This window comes from Eleutherodactylus coqui, chromosome 8 (assembly GCF_035609145.1).
Source record: "Eleutherodactylus coqui strain aEleCoq1 chromosome 8, aEleCoq1.hap1, whole genome shotgun sequence".
NCBI lineage: Eukaryota > Metazoa > Chordata > Amphibia > Anura > Eleutherodactylidae > Eleutherodactylus > Eleutherodactylus coqui.
Window position 1 is genome coordinate 74,852,784 of NC_089844.1, and position 21,928 is coordinate 74,874,711.

General features: G+C 43.0%; 1 protein-coding gene across 4 annotated transcripts in view; it reads left to right on the forward strand.

Annotated features, from left to right (window-relative positions):
• Positions 1-21,928, forward strand: part of LOC136576513 (neurabin-1-like) — a 96,695-nt gene that overhangs the window by 36,344 nt on the left and 38,423 nt on the right. For all 4 annotated transcript variants that reach the window (XM_066575845.1, XM_066575844.1, XM_066575846.1 and 1 more), the window contains exons 5-11: positions 3,516-3,620; positions 8,791-8,920; positions 9,171-9,317; positions 11,501-11,554; positions 14,044-14,273; positions 16,105-16,201; positions 20,855-21,011. In XM_066575845.1, the coding sequence (XP_066431942.1) occupies positions 3,516-3,620; positions 8,791-8,920; positions 9,171-9,317; positions 11,501-11,554; positions 14,044-14,273; positions 16,105-16,201; positions 20,855-21,011 (920 nt within the window). The remainder of the gene's footprint in view (positions 1-3,515; positions 3,621-8,790; positions 8,921-9,170; positions 9,318-11,500; positions 11,555-14,043; positions 14,274-16,104; positions 16,202-20,854; positions 21,012-21,928) is intronic.

The window sequence follows — 21,928 nt, forward strand, 5'->3', positions numbered from 1 at the left end:
TGTATGCTGGAAGTTAGTTCCAAGCGTCTACTACTCCATTGGTAAAGTATTTTCTGACATTACTTCAGATTTTTTTTTTCCCCACCCTAACTAATCTCAGATTGTGGCCGCTTGTTCTAGTGTTCAGTTTTCTAATAGACACTGCTCCTGAACCTTATTTATACCTTTTAACGTAATATAAAGGTTTCCATCATGTCCTCCTCTCCCTTCTCTCATCCAGTAACATATATAAAGGTTTCCATCATGCCACCCCCTCCTTTCACCCCTCCTGTAATATATATAAAGGTTCCCATCATGTCCCCACTCTCCCCTCCTGTAACATATATAAATGTTTCCATCCTGTCTCTCCTCTCTACTGTCCTCCTGTAAGGCCGCCTGCAGACGAGCGGGTCGGATCCGGCAGCGAGAATTCTCGCCGCGCGATCCGACCCGAGCGCCTGCAGGGACGAGCGCGTACTCACCCGCGCCTGGCGGCCCCGGCTCTTTCATGTGCCGGCTGCCGCGCAGCCGGCGCATGCACAGACCGGAGCCGGCGGCCGGGTGAGTGCGTGCCCCGCAAAAAATTAGGACATGCCGCGGTTTGTTTGCGCGGCCAAACCGCGGCCGGCTGCATAGGAGTGCGTATTTTAATGCACTCCTATGCAAACTTTCAGCGGCGGAAATCCCGCGGCGGGATTTCCGCTCGTGTGCAGGCGGCCTAACCTAGATAAACATTTCCATCATGCTTATCCTTTCCTTTCTCCCCTCCTGCAACCTATATAAAGGTTTTCATCATGTCCCCACCCCCACACACACACTTTCCTTCTCCCCTACTGTAACATATATAAAAGTTTCCGTCATGTTCCTTCTTTCCCCCTGTCACATATATAAAGGTTTCCATCATGTCCCCCCTCACCCTTCTCTCCTCCTGATAAGTTTTGGTCTTGAGACCTTCCACCATTTTTGTAGCCAATCTTGGGACTTGTTCTGTTTTATCAATGTCTTTCTGTAGATGAGATCTCTAGAACTGAACGCTATATTCCAGATGTGGTCTCACCAGAACTCTATGCTACAGGATCACAATGCCCCTCTTTCTACTGGTCATATCTATAGCTATGCAGCTGAGCATTTTACTTTCTTTGCTGCCTGACCGCACTGTGAACTCATTTTGAGGCTGTCAAATCACAACCATAAATCCTTTTCTTCTGAAGTCCTGGATAACACAGAACACACACTGATACTCAGTCCAAGACTTCTTTCTCCCAATTGCATTATTTAATATTTGGAAAACTTGAACTGGAGCTTCCATTGTTCTGAACATTTATCCAGTAAGGATAAATCATTCTGCATGTTCAAGCCACCACCTGTATCCCTCTGGTTCCAAAATATTTTGGATCATAAAGTGGCTTCTCTGAGCTTTCTGGCGCTGTATATAGGACTTTGCTGCATACCTTACGGGTGGACCTGGAAGGTGGTGGTTGTAACCCACCCCCCTCTTACCTCCAAGTAAGTCATAGTTGAGCCCTATTTGTCTGTGGCACTATACCTGTAGTAAATCCTGAGAACTGGTATATTTTCTTTCTGTATTTGGTTTCTTGTAATACCAAGACCCTAGAGATTCTTAGTATTTGGTGAATACTGGGGTATTCAGATTCTATGTTGATGATTTGAAGGCTTTCCTGACTTCAGATATTATAAAAAACACTTTCTGACAGTGAAGGTAATCAATGAGTGGAACAGGTTACTACAGGAGGTAGTGAGTTCTCCTTCAATGGAAGTGTTCAAACAAAGGCTGGACAGACATCTGTCTGGGATGATTTAGTGATCCTGCACTGAGCAGGGGGTTGGACCCGATTACCCTGGAGGTCCCTTCTAACTCTACCAGTCTATGACTTTTTGGTGTGGTGGAGAGTTCTGATGGGCCTACCCGAAACACCGGGCAAGATGCTCCTCACAATGTTGCTTTTTTTCCATTCTTCCTTCAATTTTGCAGTGTGGTCCCCCCCCCCCCCCATTCTTTGTGTTTTAGAAAGTCATTACAAGCTTTGTCCCATCAGGAAACCCCTGTCATTATGCCCTATTTCCCTAGGATTCCCCTCTATGAGCTACAGTGAGGCCCATTGAATATTAGTGGCTCCCTCTTTGGTGGACCAAACTTGTCAATCATGTATTGCATGGATGGCCATTCACATGAATGGTGATCCAGCATATAAAGCCTTGTTCATACTGTTTTTGCATTTATAATGGAAAACTCCATGCATTGCGAGTCTTGTTGCATAACTGTTAGGATCTATCAGCATCGGTATTATTGCCTTACAGAATGGTCAGCCGGCGTTGTGTTCTGTTCTGTCAGTACTCTCGGTGGCATAGCTGCCTCTCTGATTTACTGTTTGAACAAGAAAGGTCTGCGTTCACTTGTGCGTCCTGTTTACACAGGCGGATCGTTGGCTGAATTGTTCAGTCGCTCCCATTCACTGTATAAGGCCGGTTTCACATGGCCAAGAAACTTGCGTGAGATTTGTGTTTCGCAAGACTGGCAAATCTTGCGTAAATATTAACCCCATACTTTTGAATGGCGTCCTACACATGAGGGACGTCCTATGTCTTTGCGCTCCTTGGAATGCATCACCCGGTGTCTTCAATGGCACAGTAAAAGACACCTCACCGTGCAGTGTTTCCCTTTGAAAACAATGGGTAACATTTGCTTTCATGTAACGTGGCTGAAAGCTGCATCGGAGGATCGCTTCTTCACAGAAGTGAGCTGCCAGAAAAACACCTTGTGTCAGTATGAGAACCCAGGCTGGCAAACGCTATAGCGGGTCTAGTTTCTCTGCCTCATATCACGCTCGCCCGTATGTAGCCTAAGTGAATGAGAACGACTAATTGGTATTTACACCGAAGGATTAGTGAATGAGCCAACCATGATTTCTATGCCTGCATGAAATGAACACTAAGCAAACGAATTCTCTGCCCAGCCAAAACTTCCAGTGAAAAGTTAGTAGTTGGGGGTTTAAAAAGTTTGACCAGCTAACTTTTTTTTCTTCTTTTTTTTAAACTTTAATACATGGCATATTTGACCGCCTGTGTAAAATTGAGCTTTGCCGGCCATCATCGCTGCATGTACCTCCGTCAATATTGATTCTTAGTACCTAATCTTGATTCGCCTGTTAATGATTGAAGTGGACACCCCTCTGGACAGACGTCTGAGCAGTCTCTCTTCTTTTTACCTTTTCATGACCTTTTTAATCCTTTTTTTTTTTTTTTAACAATAGTTTTTATTGAAAGTTTTCTGATTATATAAAAGAATATAGCGGTAGACTACATTTTTACCGGTATAACATGGTGATATAGTTACAAAGCATTGTGTATTCTGGCTAGGTCAAGTTTATCAAAGTAGTAGCAATCCAGTGTTGTCAGTTTTCTCTCCTTACATTACTATTGTTCTTGTAAAAATGCTTGACAGAAAACAGCCTTTTTAATCTCTCCTAGATTTGATTCTATTATTTTATTTTATTTTTCCTTTTTTTCCCTCTTAGAATTCAAGTGAATGACCAAATTGTGGAAGTTGATGGTACAAGCCTAGTTGGGGTCACACAACTTTTTGCAGCTACGGTACTCAAAAACACCAAAGGTACAGTCAGGTGGGTACAAGTCTTCCGGAGTCATTGTTAACGTTTTTATCTGTGGCAAATTTTCGATGTGTTTCTGTTGCTGTGAAATTGTGTCCATTACTAATATTTATGCCTTCTTTTAAAAGAAGGGATTGAGTGTCTTTATAAAGGCTCCTTTAGACACAACAAATATCGTTCAAAAGCCGTCTTTTGAGCAATAATCATTGTGTTACTGCACCGACGTTTTCGTTAAGCCATCGCTCATCGTTGTATAACAATGAGCCTTATCAGGGATTCACAGCGGGATACAGCTGATACTATTGTCTCAGCTGTATCCTGCTCCCTGATGACAGACTGGGTATGAAGAACAGAACGGTATAACAGCCAGGCGCACCAAGCAGAGAACAGCTGGATGCAGAAGACAAGCTTTTTTTTTTTTGACGCATACACGTCGCGCGTGCAAAAATAGAACCTGCTCTCATTTTGTGTATTTGCACACCAAACATCCCTATAGAAGACTATGAGAGGTGCGCAATACGCAAGGGGATGCGTGAAACACTGCACAATTGCGTTCGAAGAAAAGAACACCTCTGGAACGTATTAGGCAAAATGGCTGTTTAAATCAGGGCGTGCTTGTCTGCCGCATGCAAATGAACATGCGCAAAACATACTGTAAAATGCGCCAATATGTTTGTGAAAGACTCGTTCATAGTGCATATACATTGCGATGAGTTGCGTTCCAAAGCGCATGCACCCATGTAAAGCCACTTAATACCGGCTCCACACAGGTGTAAGAGCAATTGCACTTGTCTTAGAGCAACGGTTTGCGCTGTGAATGAGGCTTTTTTTTTTTTGCGTGCTTATCTGCATATTCTGTAACGATTTTTCTGCCCGTACGGCATGATCGTTTGCTTGCGGCACACCAATGCACTGATCGAGATGGCTAATTAGTTCCGCAGTAAGAGCAGACTCTAAATTGTGTTTTTTGTTTTTTTTTGTGTGTGGGTGGGACCGAAAAAGCACACGCAAAATACAGGCATGTGAACACGACTATTGAAATTGATGGGTTGTTATCTCAGTGTATTGTCTGCGCAAATATGTCCGTGTAAAGGAGCCCTAAGGCTGGGACAGAATTGCCCTGGAATTCCCATGTGGATCCTCCACACGGAAATTCTGCATGTATTTTTAAACCTGAGACTAAGCGACAAAGTGGACGAGATTAGCAAAAATCTCATCACATGCTGCCGACAAGCCGCATGGAAACTGACGTGTCAATTTTGATGCCATTTCCTTTGCGGACGCTATTCTCTCTATGGGGAGAGATTTCTGCAGTGGGATACAGGCTGAAAAGCCACTTCAAAACCTGCAACGAATGGCTCTGGTTTTAAAGCAGCCTTTCCACTGCGGAAATCTTGCGGAATTTCCATGCAGACATTCTGCGAGATTTCCATCCCGTGTGACCCCAGCCTAAAGATGCAAAGTGCTAATAGTAGGAATACTAGACCAATCCCCTGCTGGTCTTGTGCTGCTACTTCCCCATCTGTGCTTTCTGTTGCAGCGATGTCTACACACTGGCTGCTGCAGCCCCTAAGGCCTCATGTCCTCTGCACGCACGGAATCCCGCATTGAATCCCTCCGCGGCCATGTACCATTTTCTTGCCTGTCCGGATGCGTTGTTGATCTCCTGCATCCCGGCCAGTATCTTCTTTCTTCTGCACAGCGGATGCGTGCAGGCGCACCGACCAGTGCCCTGTGAATGCACAGTGCATTCCCCCCTCCCCCTTCCAATCCCCAAATCTCCTGCTTTCCCACTGATCCGCAGCACATCCACAGTGTCAGCTGCGGGTATGCACAGATCGGATGGCTTCCTTTGACTTCAATGGAAGCTGGCCGTGCAGGAATCTACAAAAAATGGAGCATGCTGCGTTTTATTTATTTTTTTTTTATTTTGCCGCGCGTGAAAAAATGACATCCGCATGCTTCTAATTGTTTTGTGGATGCTAATGCATCCCTATGGGCGGCTTAATTTGCAGATCTCGCACGCGGGGAACGCAAATCAAATCCACCTGTGGACATTGGGCCTAAATGGCTGTATGGGGGACATGTCACTGCTGACGTCATTGGGTGCAGCAGTTGCATGTCCTGCTGAAACGCTTTTGCTAGGGGAGCAGTACAGACTTGGTAAAGTGGGTACTACTACTTTTATTTTACACCCCCAAAAATGTAAAAACTTCAAGGGTTGGGCAACGCATTTAACACCGGCTAATCCCTCAGTTTACCTGGCCTGATTTACAGGTTTATCATAGGCTCCAGGGTGTAAAAATGTGACAGGTGACCAGTGTAACCAGAAGTTGTATTTGTTTCCTTTTTGCTGATTTTCGTCATCCTGCTACATCTTGTCACGCTTATTGCTGGTTTACAAGGGGCACAACCTGTCGGGAGTTGAAGTGCCCTGGGAAGTGGATACCTAGATCTACTTCCCCTCTTTCTGGAGTTCTCTGTGCTGCTGTGGACTTTACATTGTATCATATTAAACAATGGAGGAGGATTTCCATCCAGTGGTGCAATGGTGATCTAGAAGTTACAGCAGCTGCAAAATTATTGTAACTGTTAATTTATAGTAAGTGTCGTTTTTTGTTTTTTTTTTTTTCCTTTTTTTGACAGCCATTTTTACAAAAAATGACAACTGGACGTGCCACTATATTTGTTGGCACCTTTTCAATTGGCCATCAGTTTCAGAAGATAACCAATTTTCTTAACACCAAAACAACTTTTTTCATTTGCTGAGATGCCAATTAAAGACACAACAACCAATATCACTGCTGCAAACGAATAGAATGACACTATTTCTAAGTAAACCGGCGGAGAGGACCTTTAAACCCTCTTCCATACAGGCACTGGCAGTCCTCTATGGCTGTCTATAAAAGTTTTCTAAGGTTTCGCACCATATTCTCTACTTGCCATGTGGAAGTAAAGTCCAGTTATAATGATATAATGTAGAGCAGTCAGTGACCGGGATGATAAAGGGTTACACCGGCTGCACTGGATTCCCCCCCATGATCTGATGAAGCCTTTGTATACATGCTAAGCTCTGTACTTAGGCCGGCAGCTGTCCCCTTATCCCCTGTAACCAGAGTATTTCCTCTCATCCTTATTTGCTGGGTGTGCTTCGCTAAAAAAAGGAAAAATCAGACAATGTAGAACGGAGCCAAATTACAATACCTCATAATTTCTAATACTACAAGGTGGTCTCTCCTCTGGCTGCCTATATAGCACCAACATATTCCAGAGCTGTGTACAGGAAATTGTCATATTGCCATATAGGCTGGGCACTTCTACACTATTGGAGGGTCCGCTATACTACCAGTGGTCACTGTCGGCTTGTTGGCCGGTGTGCCACCATATTGTAGATGTCTAGTAATGTGGTATTTTGACTGGAGCAGTCAGCAGCACCCCAGACAGTTTAATTGGTGAAGTCTGCCAATATTGGTGCCACCTTCACCGTGGATATTGATAATCTAACCCATCTGTTTTGTATCCACTTGTCTTGCATAAAGAAGACAAACGTCTTCTAGAGGTGACACCTATATTGGCTAACCAGAAAAATGTTTATTTGCAAGGTTTCAGAAGTTCCTTCTTTAGGCAGGATAACAAGCTGAGAGAAAAAAGGGCATTTAAATCACATTCTATCAAGATAAAGCCGAGTCCTGGCAGGAAGATTATACACAAGGCTCGGTTTGAGGACTCTGGCTTATCTTGATGTAACATTTATTTAAATATTGTGCTTTTTCTCGCAGCCCTTCATGTGCTGTTCTGCCTGAAGAAGGAGCCTCCAAGCTCGGAAAGCTGGCAGATTCCTTTATTGCTAACTAGAAAAATTTATATAAGGGTTATAATACACTTTTTTTTTAAACTCTTTTTTCTTTTATACAAGAGTAACACAACGTATACTTTTCTGGCTAACATGGTGCCACGCAATTTTTTTTTTTTTTTTCTCTACAACATTTTACAAGAGCATACAATAAAACATGTCTTTGAAGATATATCTTCTGGACTCGTATTTGGATTTCTTCTAGTGAATTTTGGAGCAGTCTGTGCCCAGAATATCCCTTTAATGGAACAATGGCAACAGGGCAAGTGGAGCACAAATGTGCTTACAGACTTACTGTTGGACCCTTCAGGTGCTAAGTGCTCTACTCTGTACAGATTGCTGCGCACACAGTTTACTGTATTACCTCCATTTACAAACAAAATCTTTACGTAGTAGACATTCTAAAATTCGCCCCGAAACGCGTTTGCCAATGCTGGTTGCTTACATTGCCAAATAAAGGAGAAGTTTCAACCTACTTGTTCTTAGTATTTGATCACTCTTGGAACGCTGCGCTGAGCCACCAGTTATTTGTTTTTTGACTATATCTTTTTGTTCACCAATGCCCACTTAGGTGGCGCACAGTATCTGGTCCATAATGTCTTGCACACTTTAAGCCCTATGGCCCTTGCCTCTTCTTTGGGCCATTCTTTGCTCCGCCCCGTTTTTCTATTCTGCATCTTTATTCTAAAATAACAGTATTTCCTGTGTTAAATTCAAATATTAAAATTAGAAAGCTGGTTGTTCAGGGGCTTCGTTCCTGGTTCCAGCGGTTTCTGGTTTTCCTGCTTCAGCTATGACGTGTGCCCGCCACAGCCAATCCGTGTCTGTAGTGGTGATATGTTAATGCCACTACTGAGGGCATTGGCAAGGTGAGTATTACTACTTTGGTTATTTTATAGCCCTGTCGGGCCGGGTTCCATTTATCTAGTCATCTGAGTACTTAAGGGTTTTTTTTTCCTTTTCGGCTTTGTAGTGAAACGCTAGAGGGAAACCGATGCCAGAACTGATCCTATAGTTTTCTGTGGGATTATTCATGGTATCCAACATGTCTGTTTTGATTCCAGATTCCTCGCTGTGCCAAAAATAAAAAAAACTGCGTGTAACTCTTTTCAGTCTGGCCTTTTGGATTGGTGCAAAAAAGGCACCCAAAAGTCAGAATTTGTTTCTGGCTCGGAAACAAAACCACTGCCCAATTACAACTGATGTGAACCCAATGGAAGCAGTGCAGCTCAAAAAACAACATGTTGCTGGACAACTTCTATCCGTTTAGTAGCTGCTCGTTTCTGCGGGGCCAAAAAAATTTTTTATTTTTTTTTAAACTTATTTTAGGTTCCTTATTGGGAGAGAGAGACCAGGATCACAGAGTGAAGTGGCTCGGCTGATCAGCGAGACTCTGGAGCAGGAGAGATGTCAGCAGCAGATGTATGACCAGCAGTACTCTGAAGGCAGCACCGGGCAGGTAGTTGAGTAGTGTCTTATGATGTGGATTATAGAAATTCTGTCGTTTTTTTTCTCTTTGATCATAAAATATTAAGGAAGAGGATTCAGTTGCTTCTGGGAATACGAATAAAACCTCTCCGTCTCTGATGTAGACCTTTTAATCGTGTTCTGATGCTTTAGGGGGACATGTGTAGGACATCTGTTTTTAATTCATTTGTAAGTTTACAAACTTTGAATTTTTGGCAAATTTCTGCACTTTTTCACAACAGGAAGAAGATTTCGAAGAGGATGATGAGGATAATCTAGAATCACATCTACATGGAAATTCTGTTGAAGTGTTTGAGTTGCCAGAGTGTGACGATATAAACTTTCCTTCAGATATGGATGCATCTCAGCTGGCACTCAAGTTTAAAGAGGTAGACTATTGCCAATATGACCAAACCGCTAGTATTCGGCTTTTCTACGTTTTGGTATATCAACAATGTTATGGGAGGTGGCGGCCTTTTATGCATTTGGGCTGTGAAAGTCTCTTGCCATATTTGTAGCATTGTAATGTGGCAGGTTGTGTATGGAAGAGTTTGGGAAAGTCTCCAATAGTTAAAAGGGGTTTTGGTTTTCTCTGGACATGGGTATATTCCAGTGTGCTGGGAAAAGGCAAATTTGGGCTTCGTAGTTCATGCACAAACCTCTGGAATTGGACTGGAAGCCCTCGGGTTGAATAGTGTTCAAATGCTGTAAGGGAAAAATGGTATTATGATGTCTGTTATCATTTGTCACAACAAGTCCACCAGGCACAATTTGTTTGGAATAGGCAAGAAATTGGGCGAAGGGGGAAAATTGGCATAATAAAATGCAGCATTACTTCTATCCTAAATTCCCCATCAATTCAGTGCTGCAACGGCGGTACTACCTGCAGTCTTAGTTTTCTAGATTGCATCAGTGACATCTTATTGACAACCTGTGACTGCTGCAGGCAATCGCCTGTCTTGGCTGTCTCTTGCTGTACACCACAGAGCGCACTGATTGGCTGCAGTGGTTATGAGTGTCGTGTGACGTCATCGTTGCTGCATTCTAATCAAAGATGGTCAAGGAGCAACAAGGCTGCAGCTGTGGGGAACTTATCAGATAAGTAATGCTACTTTTTATTTTGTTATGCCATTACCCACCCGGGCCCAATTTTTTTTTTTTTTTTTTCTGATCCTGGACAACCCCTCTGTGCCCCCTTTTTTTTTTAATTTATTTATTTATTTATTTATTTTTCTTTACTGTTGATGGTTGGTAATATGGACTTGCAGTAGTTGTGAAGTGGACTTTTTGTAAATCTCTGAACTAATTCCCACATATGTGTAATGATTTTTAGAATTATGGGTTGCTTGCAGATTAGCCACGGATTCCACTCTTTGCATTGCAAATATGCAGCATAAAGGCCTGTTTAGACACAACGATTATCGCCCAAAATTAGCTCAAAAGCCGTCTTTTGAGCGATAAACGTGTGTAACTGCACTTCTATCGTGCAGTTTTCGTTATCCCATCGCTCAACATCGTTTTTCAGCGTGCTGAAAGACAACGATGAGCCTTATCAGGGATTCATAGCGGGATACAGCTGATACTATTGTTTCAGCTGTATCCTCCTCCCTGATAACAGGCTAGGTATAAAGAACAGAGCGGTCCAGCTCTGTTCTCCATACCACGCCTGAGAGTGCTTAGCTGTATAACAGCCGGGCACTCCGAGCAGAGCACAGCTGGATGCAGAAGACAAGCGGGGACACTCCGCTTGTCTTCTGCATCCTTCGTTGGCAGCGCAAGGTGATCGCTCATCTTGAGTGAACCTCTTGCGCTGTAAATGACACGATTATCGCTCAAAAGTCACTTGAGCAGCATCTTTAGAGCGATAATCTTGTCTAAATGGGCCTTAAGGCAGAGTGTGGATTGGAAAACCACATTCACTAGCGTTGTATTATAATTGTTTACAAACTTTTTGGTGCAGAATCCACATGGAAAACATTTGCTGTAAATAAGGCTCCTCTGAACATGCCCTTTAGGCTGGCTTCACACGGCCGTGTCTTGCTCCGCCGCGGAGTTCTGCGGCGGAGCCTGTCACGGCGCCACCCCCCCCCCCCCCCCCCCAGAGACCCCAATACTTACCTGCGGATCCGGCGTCACACGTCCCGCACGACGCGGCGGTGGTAGGTGGGGAAGCGGTTTCACGCTATCTTTCGCTGTGCTACAGCGAAAGATAGCGTGACAGACTGCTTCCATTGACTGCAATGAAAGCCGTCCGTGCGTACACCCGCGGCAAATAGAACATGCCGCGGGTGAGGTCGGGTGATTTCACTGTGTGGAATTCCGCACCGTGAGCATTGAGCTATTAGGTTCAATAGAACCTAATAGCTGCGGGCAACGCGGCGGAAATCTGTTCGTGGGAAGGAGCCCTTACACGAAGGGCTTTACTACTTGGGCTGGATACACAATCTAATGACTTTCTAGTTGAGCATTTTTGTAACAGAGGTGTATATAGAGTTGACCTTTTTTTATCGATTTCTATGTACTTGCGTTGTGTTTTACTAGCAGAATGTTTTGTTTTTTTGTCTTTTTTTAGCTCCAGCTAAAGCATGCTGTCACAACTGCTGAAGTCAATCAACTGAAAGACAGGGTAAGTCAACAGGGCAAGGTTTTTGGTTTTTTTTCCTCTCTCCTTAGAGCGTGCATTAATGCAGACTTCACAAGACCGACTTTAATTTTCTTGTCACTATCTGCTTTTAAGATATCTATATTTTATTGGGATGTGTTACTGGTATATAATCCTTACATAATAGTAAAGTAGAAATAAACAGCCTGTCTTTCCTGTGGCATAATGGACCTTGAAGGCCATCATCTGACTGAGGTGGTTGGTCACGCTAAGACACGTTATCAGCCAGTTATTTGCAAATATGCATTTGACTTTTCCCCAGTCTTCCCCCCCTGTCCTTGCACTATGCTTTCCTTTTTAAAGCGGATCTGACAGGCCTCCTACCCTATCCTCGCCCACACAGAGTGGTTGACAGCTTTTCTTGTATGAGTTTCTGTATAACTAGAGCCATCCATCATGATGTATCCGCAGGGTGATTGTCTCACTCTATTTCCTATGCTACGTTACATAGGGGATCATAATAAACGTGATAGAGCTGCTGTAGACAATCTGGTGGCAGTGTGCAGTGATGGAAAGTTACATTTTTGCTGGAAGTGGTGTTTAAAAGTGGCTTTAACTTTTTTCATATCCTACAACCATGAATGGCCTCTTATAACTATAATTGCACGGATGCTGTTCGGTCAACTTCTTCTCCATATCGATTTTCTTGGAATTATGTAGAACTTACACAATGAAACTACTGTATTTTTCACCACTGAAATTAGATCCCTTGAAAAATATTTTCTGTAGACTATCTGCTTGAATATGTTAGCAGTAAGAATAGTATGAATATACAGTCATGAGTAAAACGCAGTACACCCTCTTTTGAATTTTATGGCGCTTCATATTAGAATATAACAGCATTTCTAGTCCATAGAAGGTCTGTAAAACTGGGTACATACAGTCTCAGATGTACAACACCACATGACATTACAGTGTAACTATTTATTTAACAAAAACTAGGCTGAAATGCAGATGAAGTGTGAAAAATTTAAGTACACCTTTACTGCTTTCATAAGACTTAAGAGGGTAAGTAGCAACCAGGAGTTGCTAATCAAATGCCCTTAATTAATTGATCATTAGCAAGTGACGACCTCTACAAAAGTAGGTTTTGGCAGTTTGCTGGTCTGGAGCACTCAGGCGTGTGTTAACACAATGCCAAGGAGGAAAGGTATCCACAATGATCTTGGAGAAGCAATTGTTGTTGTCCATCAATCTGAGAGGGGTTATAAGGCCATTTCCAAACAATTTGCAATCCATCATTCTGCAGTGAGAAAGCTTATTCACAAGTGGAAAGCATTCAAGACAGTTGACAATCTTCCCAGTAGTGGATGCCCCAGCAAATTCACCCCAAGGTCAGACCGTGCAATTCTCAGAGAAATTGAGAAAACTCTAGAACTATATCTTCATCTCAGACTCTAAAGGCCTCAGTTATCTTGTTAAATGTTTGTTTTCTTTTTTCTAATTGTCCTAAACGTGAACATGTATGGCTTGTTTGGAAGGGTTGCCAGGATAAAGCCTTTTCTTTCTAAGAAGAACATGGCAGCATGGCTAAAATTTGCAAAGTTGCATCTGAGAAACCACAAGACTTCAGGAATAATAATTTTTGGACAGACAAGGCCAAAATGGTGATGTTTGGTTAGAATGCCCAGGACCACATTTGTCGAAAACAAAAAATTACATATCTGCGAAACCTCCTCATTCCAACTAGCATTCACAGTGGTGGAGGGTTTATTTGGGCTTGTATTGCGGCCACAGGACCAAGTCACCTTGCAGTCATTGGTATACAGAGGAGCTAATAGTCAACTCAAAGTATTCTAGAGTCAAATGTGAGGCCATCTAACCAAAAGCTAAAGCTTGACCGAAACTGGGTCATGTAACAGGACAATAATCCCAAGCACACCAGAATGGCTGAAAAAGAAACAAATCAAGATGTTGCTATGACCCAGTCAAAGTTCAGACCTCAGCCCAATTGAAATGCTGTAGCGGGGTCTTTTTAAGAGAGCTGTGCATAAATGAATGCACACAAACCTCAATGAACTGAAGCAACGTCGTAGAGACGAGCGGGCCAAAATTCCTTCAGAATGATGCGAGAGACTGAGAGTCGTACAGAAAACTAATACTTTAAATTATTGTTGCTAAGGTTGGTTCTATAAGCTACTGATTTATGGAGCGTACTTTTTCACACACTGCTTCTGCATTTTGGCCTAGTCTTTGTTTGAAAAAAAAAAAAAGCTTAAAGTGATGACACTGTGTAATTTGTCGTGTGGTGGTATTCATATTAGGTTGCAGTTACCTAATTTTAAGACCCGAGGACCGTGTGTGTGTGTGTGTGTGTGTGTGTGTGTGTGTGTGTGTGTGTGTGTGTGTGTGGTGGTTTTTTTTTTTTTTGTTTTTTTTTTAATGTCCTGATATGTAAAACCGTGGAATACATAGAGGGTGTACTTAGTTTTTCTGACGATTCTATTTTATAGATCAAAGCTACAGAAAATGAGAAGCTGGAATGGGAAACAAACCGACTGAAGTACCAACAGTCTGTTGAGGAAAACAAGGAAAAGATTAAGAAGTTGGAGACTTACTGGCTGGAGGCTCAGGCACTGTGTAAGACCGTAAATGAACATCTGAAGGAGACACAGGAACAGTATGATACGTTGGAGAAGAAATATACCAAGGCCAAGAAACTATTGAAGGATTTTCAGCTGAAGTAGGTTGTGTACTTTACTATGCATCGCTCACAGACTAGAGTTTTTGCATGTAAGCAGAGGTCGAGATGATTCATGAATGCAGGTTCTGGTGTCTAGATTGCCTGTAACATGATTGCATTTCTTCTCTAAACCTGCTTACTTCATAGAGGTATTCTCATTTTGTAGAGCGATGGCATATTAAGATACAGTATTATTTGAGGTCTGACCCCTCAGACCTCCATTACAACAAAAAATTAAAGGGGGTGCAAAATTGGCACTTTGTGCATTTCACTGTTTTTCTGTTGCACAGCAGCACTCCAGCCACCCATTCTGCAGGGAATTGCAGCATGGCCCCATTAAAGTGAATGGAGCTCTGCCGTGCAGGAAAACTTAGAAGACACCGTGCTAAACCAGCACTGCTGCCCCTTTTTTTTTTTTCCTCTTTCAGGATCAGTGGGTCTCAGAGGTTCCCCCACCCCCCCACCAATCATAAAGTGATGCCATCACTCTGCAAAATGGAAGCAGAACCCATTATTTTAACCCTGTTTAGGCAAGCTTAAAAACTCCTCTTAAAGGGACACTCCATAAAAATTTTTTCTTCGATTAATTATGTAGCTAGTACCCTAGTAGATATAATTCAGCTAGTATTACTTTTTCTTTCGATCTTAAAATGTGACTGAGGACTACTTGTAGTTATGATGTCTCTAGGAGTCACGATGTCTCGTCTGCGTCACTGGCGGACACAGCAAGATCTTGGGTATAGCTTCTGCCACTAGGAGGCGGCACTAAGTATAAAAGTGTTAACTCCTCCCACTTCCTATACCCCTCCTGTAAGCACGAAGCTAGCTCAGTTTTTAGCTTGGTGTCTGCAGGAAGCAGACCTGTTTAGTGTAGGTCTTCGTCGAAGGGGGAATACGGAGAGGCAGATCTCTTACTGCCCTCCTTGTCCTCCCACGGGGAAGGCAAACAGTACAGTTTCTATGCCATGGTGTTACGCCTGACCCAAAGACGACAAGGTGGCACGATCATGCCTTAGTGTATTCTACTTGTTTGCTCTGACTGCTTGCATACAAACTGAGCTAGCTTTGTGCTTGTGGGAGGGGTATAGCTAGTGGAAGGAGTAACACTTTTATACTTGGTGTCACCTCCTAGTGGCAGAAGCTATAACAAAGGTCTTGCTGTGTCCTGCAATAAACAGGACAAGAAAGTGATTTTACAGTAAGTTACATAAAAAATCTTGTTGTTCAGCCACCAGCAGCACCTCCTGTGTGATGAAATAGCATGGACTGTGTATCATACAGGCTCTTCAGAGGGTGACAAACGTCAATCACAGTTAATGCTGATTATTAGTCTCATGCAGTTATAATAAAGATGACAGTACATCTTCTCTGTCTGAGTATACTTATGGTTTTTATCTTATTTAGGAGACTAGAGAGGTGAATTATCACACTGTCCTCTCAGTAGGCAGAGATGGCACTGGCTCTAGCTGGTCATGTGATGCTATGCTGATGTATCATGATTTTGCTAGCACAAAAAAAGAGGAAGAGAAAATAGGGAGAAATATAAAGCTGGTATTTAACTATTGGACAAGAGGCTGCACTGCATGGAAGGGAGCACAATATATATGACATCTAGGGTGTGATAGACAATCGGATGAGAGCCACAGTGATGGAAAAAAAAATGTTCTCTCTGGATTGGCCCTTTAAAGACTAGTGCATCATGATTTGACCTGACATGTAGGTTCACGCGTTGCATCTTCATTCAGTAACATATCATATGGTCTTTTTATAAGATGTCTTCATGATTCCATTGTAATTTGTTACATATTTCCTTTTTTTTTTTTTTTTAAAGGGAAATAGAATTTGAGAAGAAAGAACTGGAACACAAGGAGCTTTTAAAAGAAAAGGAAAGACAGCATATTGAACAAATGAATATTCTGCATGCAAGGGTAACGCTGATTGTATTTCAAGGATATACTTGAAAAAGTTGTGTAAGATTAAAGAAATTTGGCTTTTCTCTTCTGAAAACAGCGCCACTCCTGTCAATAAGTTGTGTGAGTGGTATTACAGCTCATGCCCCTATTAACCTCAGTGAAGCTGAGCTGTAGTACCACACATAACCTGTGGAGAGGCGTCGTGCTATTTCTGGAAGCAAGCAGTAGTATTTTTCTAATCATGGACAATCCCTTTTAATATCCACCTTCAAGTATTCTGCTGGTATTTTAGGTCTGAACTTCAATGCAGAATAATATCTTAAAGGGATTTTCCAATCTCAGACTTTACTATCACATCCACAGACTATGCAATAAGAGCCCCCTCTGGGCTCCTTAATCTTGCAGCCATATTTTCTTCTACTTTTTCCCTACTTCATGCTAATGTCCTGTACATTTAGTAAGAAGTAAAAGTGGAAAGGAATATTACTGCAGGATCAGACTACACCGAATTTGTTTGTGGTCTGTTGCCGTGGTGACACAAGTCTGTATAGGAGCTGTAGAAGCCAAGACGGTAGGAAACTTTTAATCATGACCTAGTGCAAAGTTGCTTCATTTCTCATTTTAGATGAATTGGGACTAGAGATGAGCGAGCCTATTTGGTAAGACAGTTACTCGAACGAGCATCGCTCTTCTCGAGTAACTGCTTAGTGATCCGAGCAGACTCGGGTGGGATGTGGGGGTGAGCAGCGGGAAGCAGAGCGGAGCAGGGGGAATAGAGAGAGAGGGAGATCTCTCTCTTCCCCCCCGCAGCGCACCCGAGCCTGCTCGGATCACTAAGCAGTTACTCGAGAAGAGCGATGCTCGCTCGAGTAACTGTCTTCCCGAGTAGGATTGCTCATCTCTAGTTGGGACAAATTGGTTGCAAAAATTTTATGTAGCCTCTAAAACTGGAGAAATCTGGGTTTTCTGCACGCTTTTTCTTCCTGCAGTGTCAATAGCCTATTAACACCATTGACCAGCCTTTTTTTTTTTTTTGATGCAATCATAATTTTATTTTTCTGTTCAATTAATGGTATGAGGGGCTGTTGTATTCTTTAATATACCATATTACGTATTTGAAAAACTTAGTGTTGAAAGATTACACATAGTAACATAGTATGTTAAGGCCCATTTAGACACAAAAATAATCGCTCAAAAGATGTCACTGAAGCGACTTTTGAGCGATAATCGTTGTCACTTGCAGTCCAAGATCACTCAAGATGAGCAATCACCTTGCGCTGCCAGCGGAGGGTGTCCCCGCTTGTCTTCTGCATTCAGCTGTTTTCTGCACGGAGTTCCAGGCTGTTATACGGCCGAGCGCTCTGAGCGGAGGATGCAGAAGACAAGCCTGGTGTCTCCACTTGTCTTCTGCATCCAGATGTTTTTTGCACGGAGCGCCCGGCTGTTATGCAGCAGAGCGCTCCATGCCGGGTATGGAGCACAGAGCCGGACTGCTGTGTTCTCCATACCCAGCCTATCATCAGGGAGCAGAATACAGCTGAAACAATAGTATCAGCTGTTTCCGACTCTGAATCCCTCATGAGGCCCATTGTTGTCTTTCAGCACACTGAAAGACAACGATGAGCGACGGCATAACGAAAACTGCACGATGTCAGTGCAGTTACACACAACGATTATCGCTCAAAAGACGGCTTTTGAGCGAATTTGAGCTATTTAATCATTGTGTCTAAATGGGCCTTTGGGCTGTAAGGAGACATTGTCCATCTAGTTCAGCCTTTCTCTCACCCCCCCCCCCCCACCCCCTCCCCTACTTGTTGATCCAGAGAAAAGCCAAAACCCCAATGAGGCAGAAGCCAATTTAGCCCATTTTGAGGAAAAAAAATCCTTCCTGACTCCATAATGGCAGTAAGAATAATCCCTGGAACAATGCTTTAAAGTTCCTACCTGACTCCCAAGACCCGAATCAACAACCCTGCTGGTTATTTAATGTCTATCCTGTAATATCATAGTGCTCTAAAGACATCTAATCTAGTGCCCTGTTAAACTCCTCTAGGGATTTTGCCATCCCCACGTCCTCAGGCAGAGAGTTCGTCTCACTGCTCTTCCAGCAAAGAACCCCCTTCTATGTTGGTGACGAAACCTTTTCTTCAGATGTAGAGGATGCCCTCTTGTTGCTCTTGGTATCCTGGGTATAAACAGATCATGGGAGAGATCCCTGTATTGTCCACTAATTGTTTGAATGGGTTAATAAGACAGCTTATTAACGGTATATGCACATCAGTCTCACCACCGAGTTTTACAAAAAGGTTCTTACATTTCACAATATCTCTCCACCTGAATTATTTTCTGGACGGGCATTTCTAGATTGAATGAACCTAGATGAGAAACGTCAGCCCTTTTTCCAGCAAGTTGTTGAAATTGAGGAAGATAATGAATACTGTAACACTCACCATATCTTAGATTGTTCCTAAAATTCTATTTTGCTGTACCATATTTGGAAATGCAATTGAGATTTAGGAACTGACGAAGTACAGCAGTTGTGTAGGCGGCAACGTTCAACTTAAAACCTCTTCATAAGGATGATGTGACTTGCGAAAAATATATATATTTTAAAAAGTCCCATCATTACTGGCAGTCTTAAAATAGAAATAATTGCATACACCTCTTATCTAATGGATCGGAGTGAATTTGTGCAGTTATTTTAAACTGTGTCTGACGGAATATGGTGTTCTGTAACACTCTGGGGAAAGTTCAGAGGGAGTTCTCATGAGCAGATATAATTCATGTTATCAGTATATACACTCATTGTCAAAAGTAATCGCCTAGAAGGATTTGTCGGAATCAAATGGAACTTTGTATGTGTGATTATAACGTGGATATAAGTGACTACAAGATCAGAGCAGAAGGATAATTTATTGCTGAAAACTCAACCTTTGAATGGGAGGCTCTAGTACCCTGTTATACCGCCTCTAGCTTGGATACAGGATGTGATACGGGTGGGCATGGAGGATCTAGTACCCTGTTGTACCATCTCTAGCTTGGATAAAATATGTGATATGGGCAGGCATAGAGGCTCTAGTACCCTGTTCCGCCTCCAGCTTGGATACAAGATGTGGTATGGGCAGGCATGGAGGCTCTAATACCCTGTTGTCCCCCTGGATCACATCTTGTATCCAAGCTAGAGGCGGTACATGGAGGCCCTAGTACCCTGTTGTACCACTTCTAGCTTGGATATAAGATGTAATACGGGTGGGCATGGAGACTCTAGTACCCTATTATCCCACCTCTGGCTTGGATTCAAGATATGATATGGGCGGGCATGGAGGCTCTAGTACCCTGTTATACTGCCTCTAGCCTGGATACAAGATGTGATACAGGAGGGCATGGAGGCTCTTGTATCCAAGCTAGTTGCAGTACAACGGGGTACAAGATGTGATACGGGTGGGCATGGAGGCATACAGATTCCGTATGGTGTCCAGCGGCATATCGGTCCACGTTTAGTGTAACCGAGCCTCTAGTGCAAAGTCATAGGCTGCCAAACTTGGGAGTCCCAGATGGTCTCATACATGTTCTATTGGTGATAAATCTATTGACCAGGAGGCCACAGAAGTGTGACAATGTTGGGGGGAAATTCCTGTGACACTTGTGTGTGCGGCCGAACATTATCCTGCTGGAAAACGCCTCTTGGAAGCTGCCATGTGAGGCACACATGTGGCTACAGGATGACCTGAACATATCGCTGAGTTGTCAGTGTCCCTCGTACCACTACTAGGGGTGACCGACTGTTGTAGACGAGACCATCACACCAGCAGAGGTCAGTGTGCCGCTCCACAGCAAAGGCAGGTTTGAGGCATTCACCCCCAGATCTCAAGACACGAATACCACATCGTCAGCACCCAAACTAAACCTCTATTTGTCGCTGAAGACAACCCAGTTCCACTCCGTAGCCTCCAGTTTCATCGTTCATGACACCTTTGCAAACGGAGGCGACTGTGTGGGTGTCAAAGGCAGAATATGTAATGGGCACCATGAGACCAAATGTCCTTTAGCCAAATGCCTGGTAATGGTTCAGGCAGACACAGAGGGCCTGTAATGATGGTGCCACCTGTCTCTGGATGGCGGATAATGAAATTGTCAGAGCTGCTTGTTGGATGTTCACTCTATTGGTGGTCTATGAAGGAAGGCATGATGTATCCGCCTGTCCCAACACCACCTAACAGTCTGGTCAGAACGGCACAGATGGCGGTATGACCATTCAGCTTTTAGTATTCCAACAATGCTCCCCTCTCAAACTCTGTTAACTGGGCAAAATCTTTGATTGTATCGTAGAGGCATCTAGTGGCCAACAAGCTCTACACAAGCAGAAGAAGAGGTCACTACACACAAGGAGCTTCTGAGGGCATTTTTATAGGCCAGGGGTGGAACCAATTTTGGGGCCTCAGGTGGCAAGACCGTTTATCTAATCACACCACAACACTAATCATTTACATATCTGCCTCAGATGGAACTGCATGCCGAGTTTTATAACAAAAGAACTCCTAGGTGATTGGTTTTTTTGGTTTTTGATTTGGGGGGGGATTCTTTTTTTTCCCTTTATGACCGTGTATGATTGTTTGTGAATCGTGTCTATTAGCGCTACATAAAATTTACTTCTGGTTCAATTTTTAGATTACAGATCTTGAGAACAAACTTGGTGCCTACGACCAAAAACTTCAGGTGATTCCCAACAATAAACATGACAATGACGACTTCACGCAACGTACTGTGACCGCTCCAGCTGAACTAGGATCAGAAGGCTGTACCTTCCTAGAGTGCTCCATATCTGGTAATTAAAAAAAAAAAGTGTCCAGATTTAAAATAGTCTGTTTCCAATAGTGAAACACTGAAGTTGTGAGAGTGCCACAATTTTAACACAACTTGTGGGTGAAATAGATATTGGCCACTAACAAACTTCCCTAGTGGCTGAGGTGTCAAGTTCACTGCTTGGTTCTTGTACTCTAGGAAAAGCGAATAAGCCATTTAACGAGTTTCTAGACAACCTAAATGCTAAATTCTATGCTACATCGAATAGTAAAATCATCAAAATAATGTAATTTAAAAAAAAAATTTCTACAGCGGTTTTCCAGTTCTTAGAAACTGATGACCTATCCACAGGAGAGGTTATCAATAGCTGATTGGCAGGGGTCTGCTGCCCAGGATCCTGGCAGAACAGCTGTTCACTGGGCTGCTGTCACTTTGTATGGAATAGAAAGCAAACTGCTCTGTACACAATGCAGTGGCCAGGTTTGGTACTGCAGGCACAGCTCCATTTCATTTTAGCGAGAGCTCAGCCTGCAATACCATGCCAGACTACTGCACAATGAACAAAGCCAACCTATTCCTGATCTGTATAGGGTCACGACGGCCTGATGAACAGCTAATTGGCTGGGGTTCCAGTCTACAGACCCTTGCCCATCACATATTGATGACCTAATCTGTCGATAGATCATTGGTTTTAAGAGCCGGAAAATGCCTTTTAATGTCTGTTGCGATTTTGAAGATTGCAACACAAACCAATGAAAATTATAGTAAACAAGAAAATGGTGACCGATAAAACTTCCAAAATTTTATTTTTTATTTATTCATTTTATCGAGACTTTGTCTTGGTTTTTATGTTGTTTTGAGTATTAAAACATTCTGACATTAAATACAGGGTATCTCTAGAGTTAGGCCTCCCTCACACAGGGCGGTTTGTACAGTGTT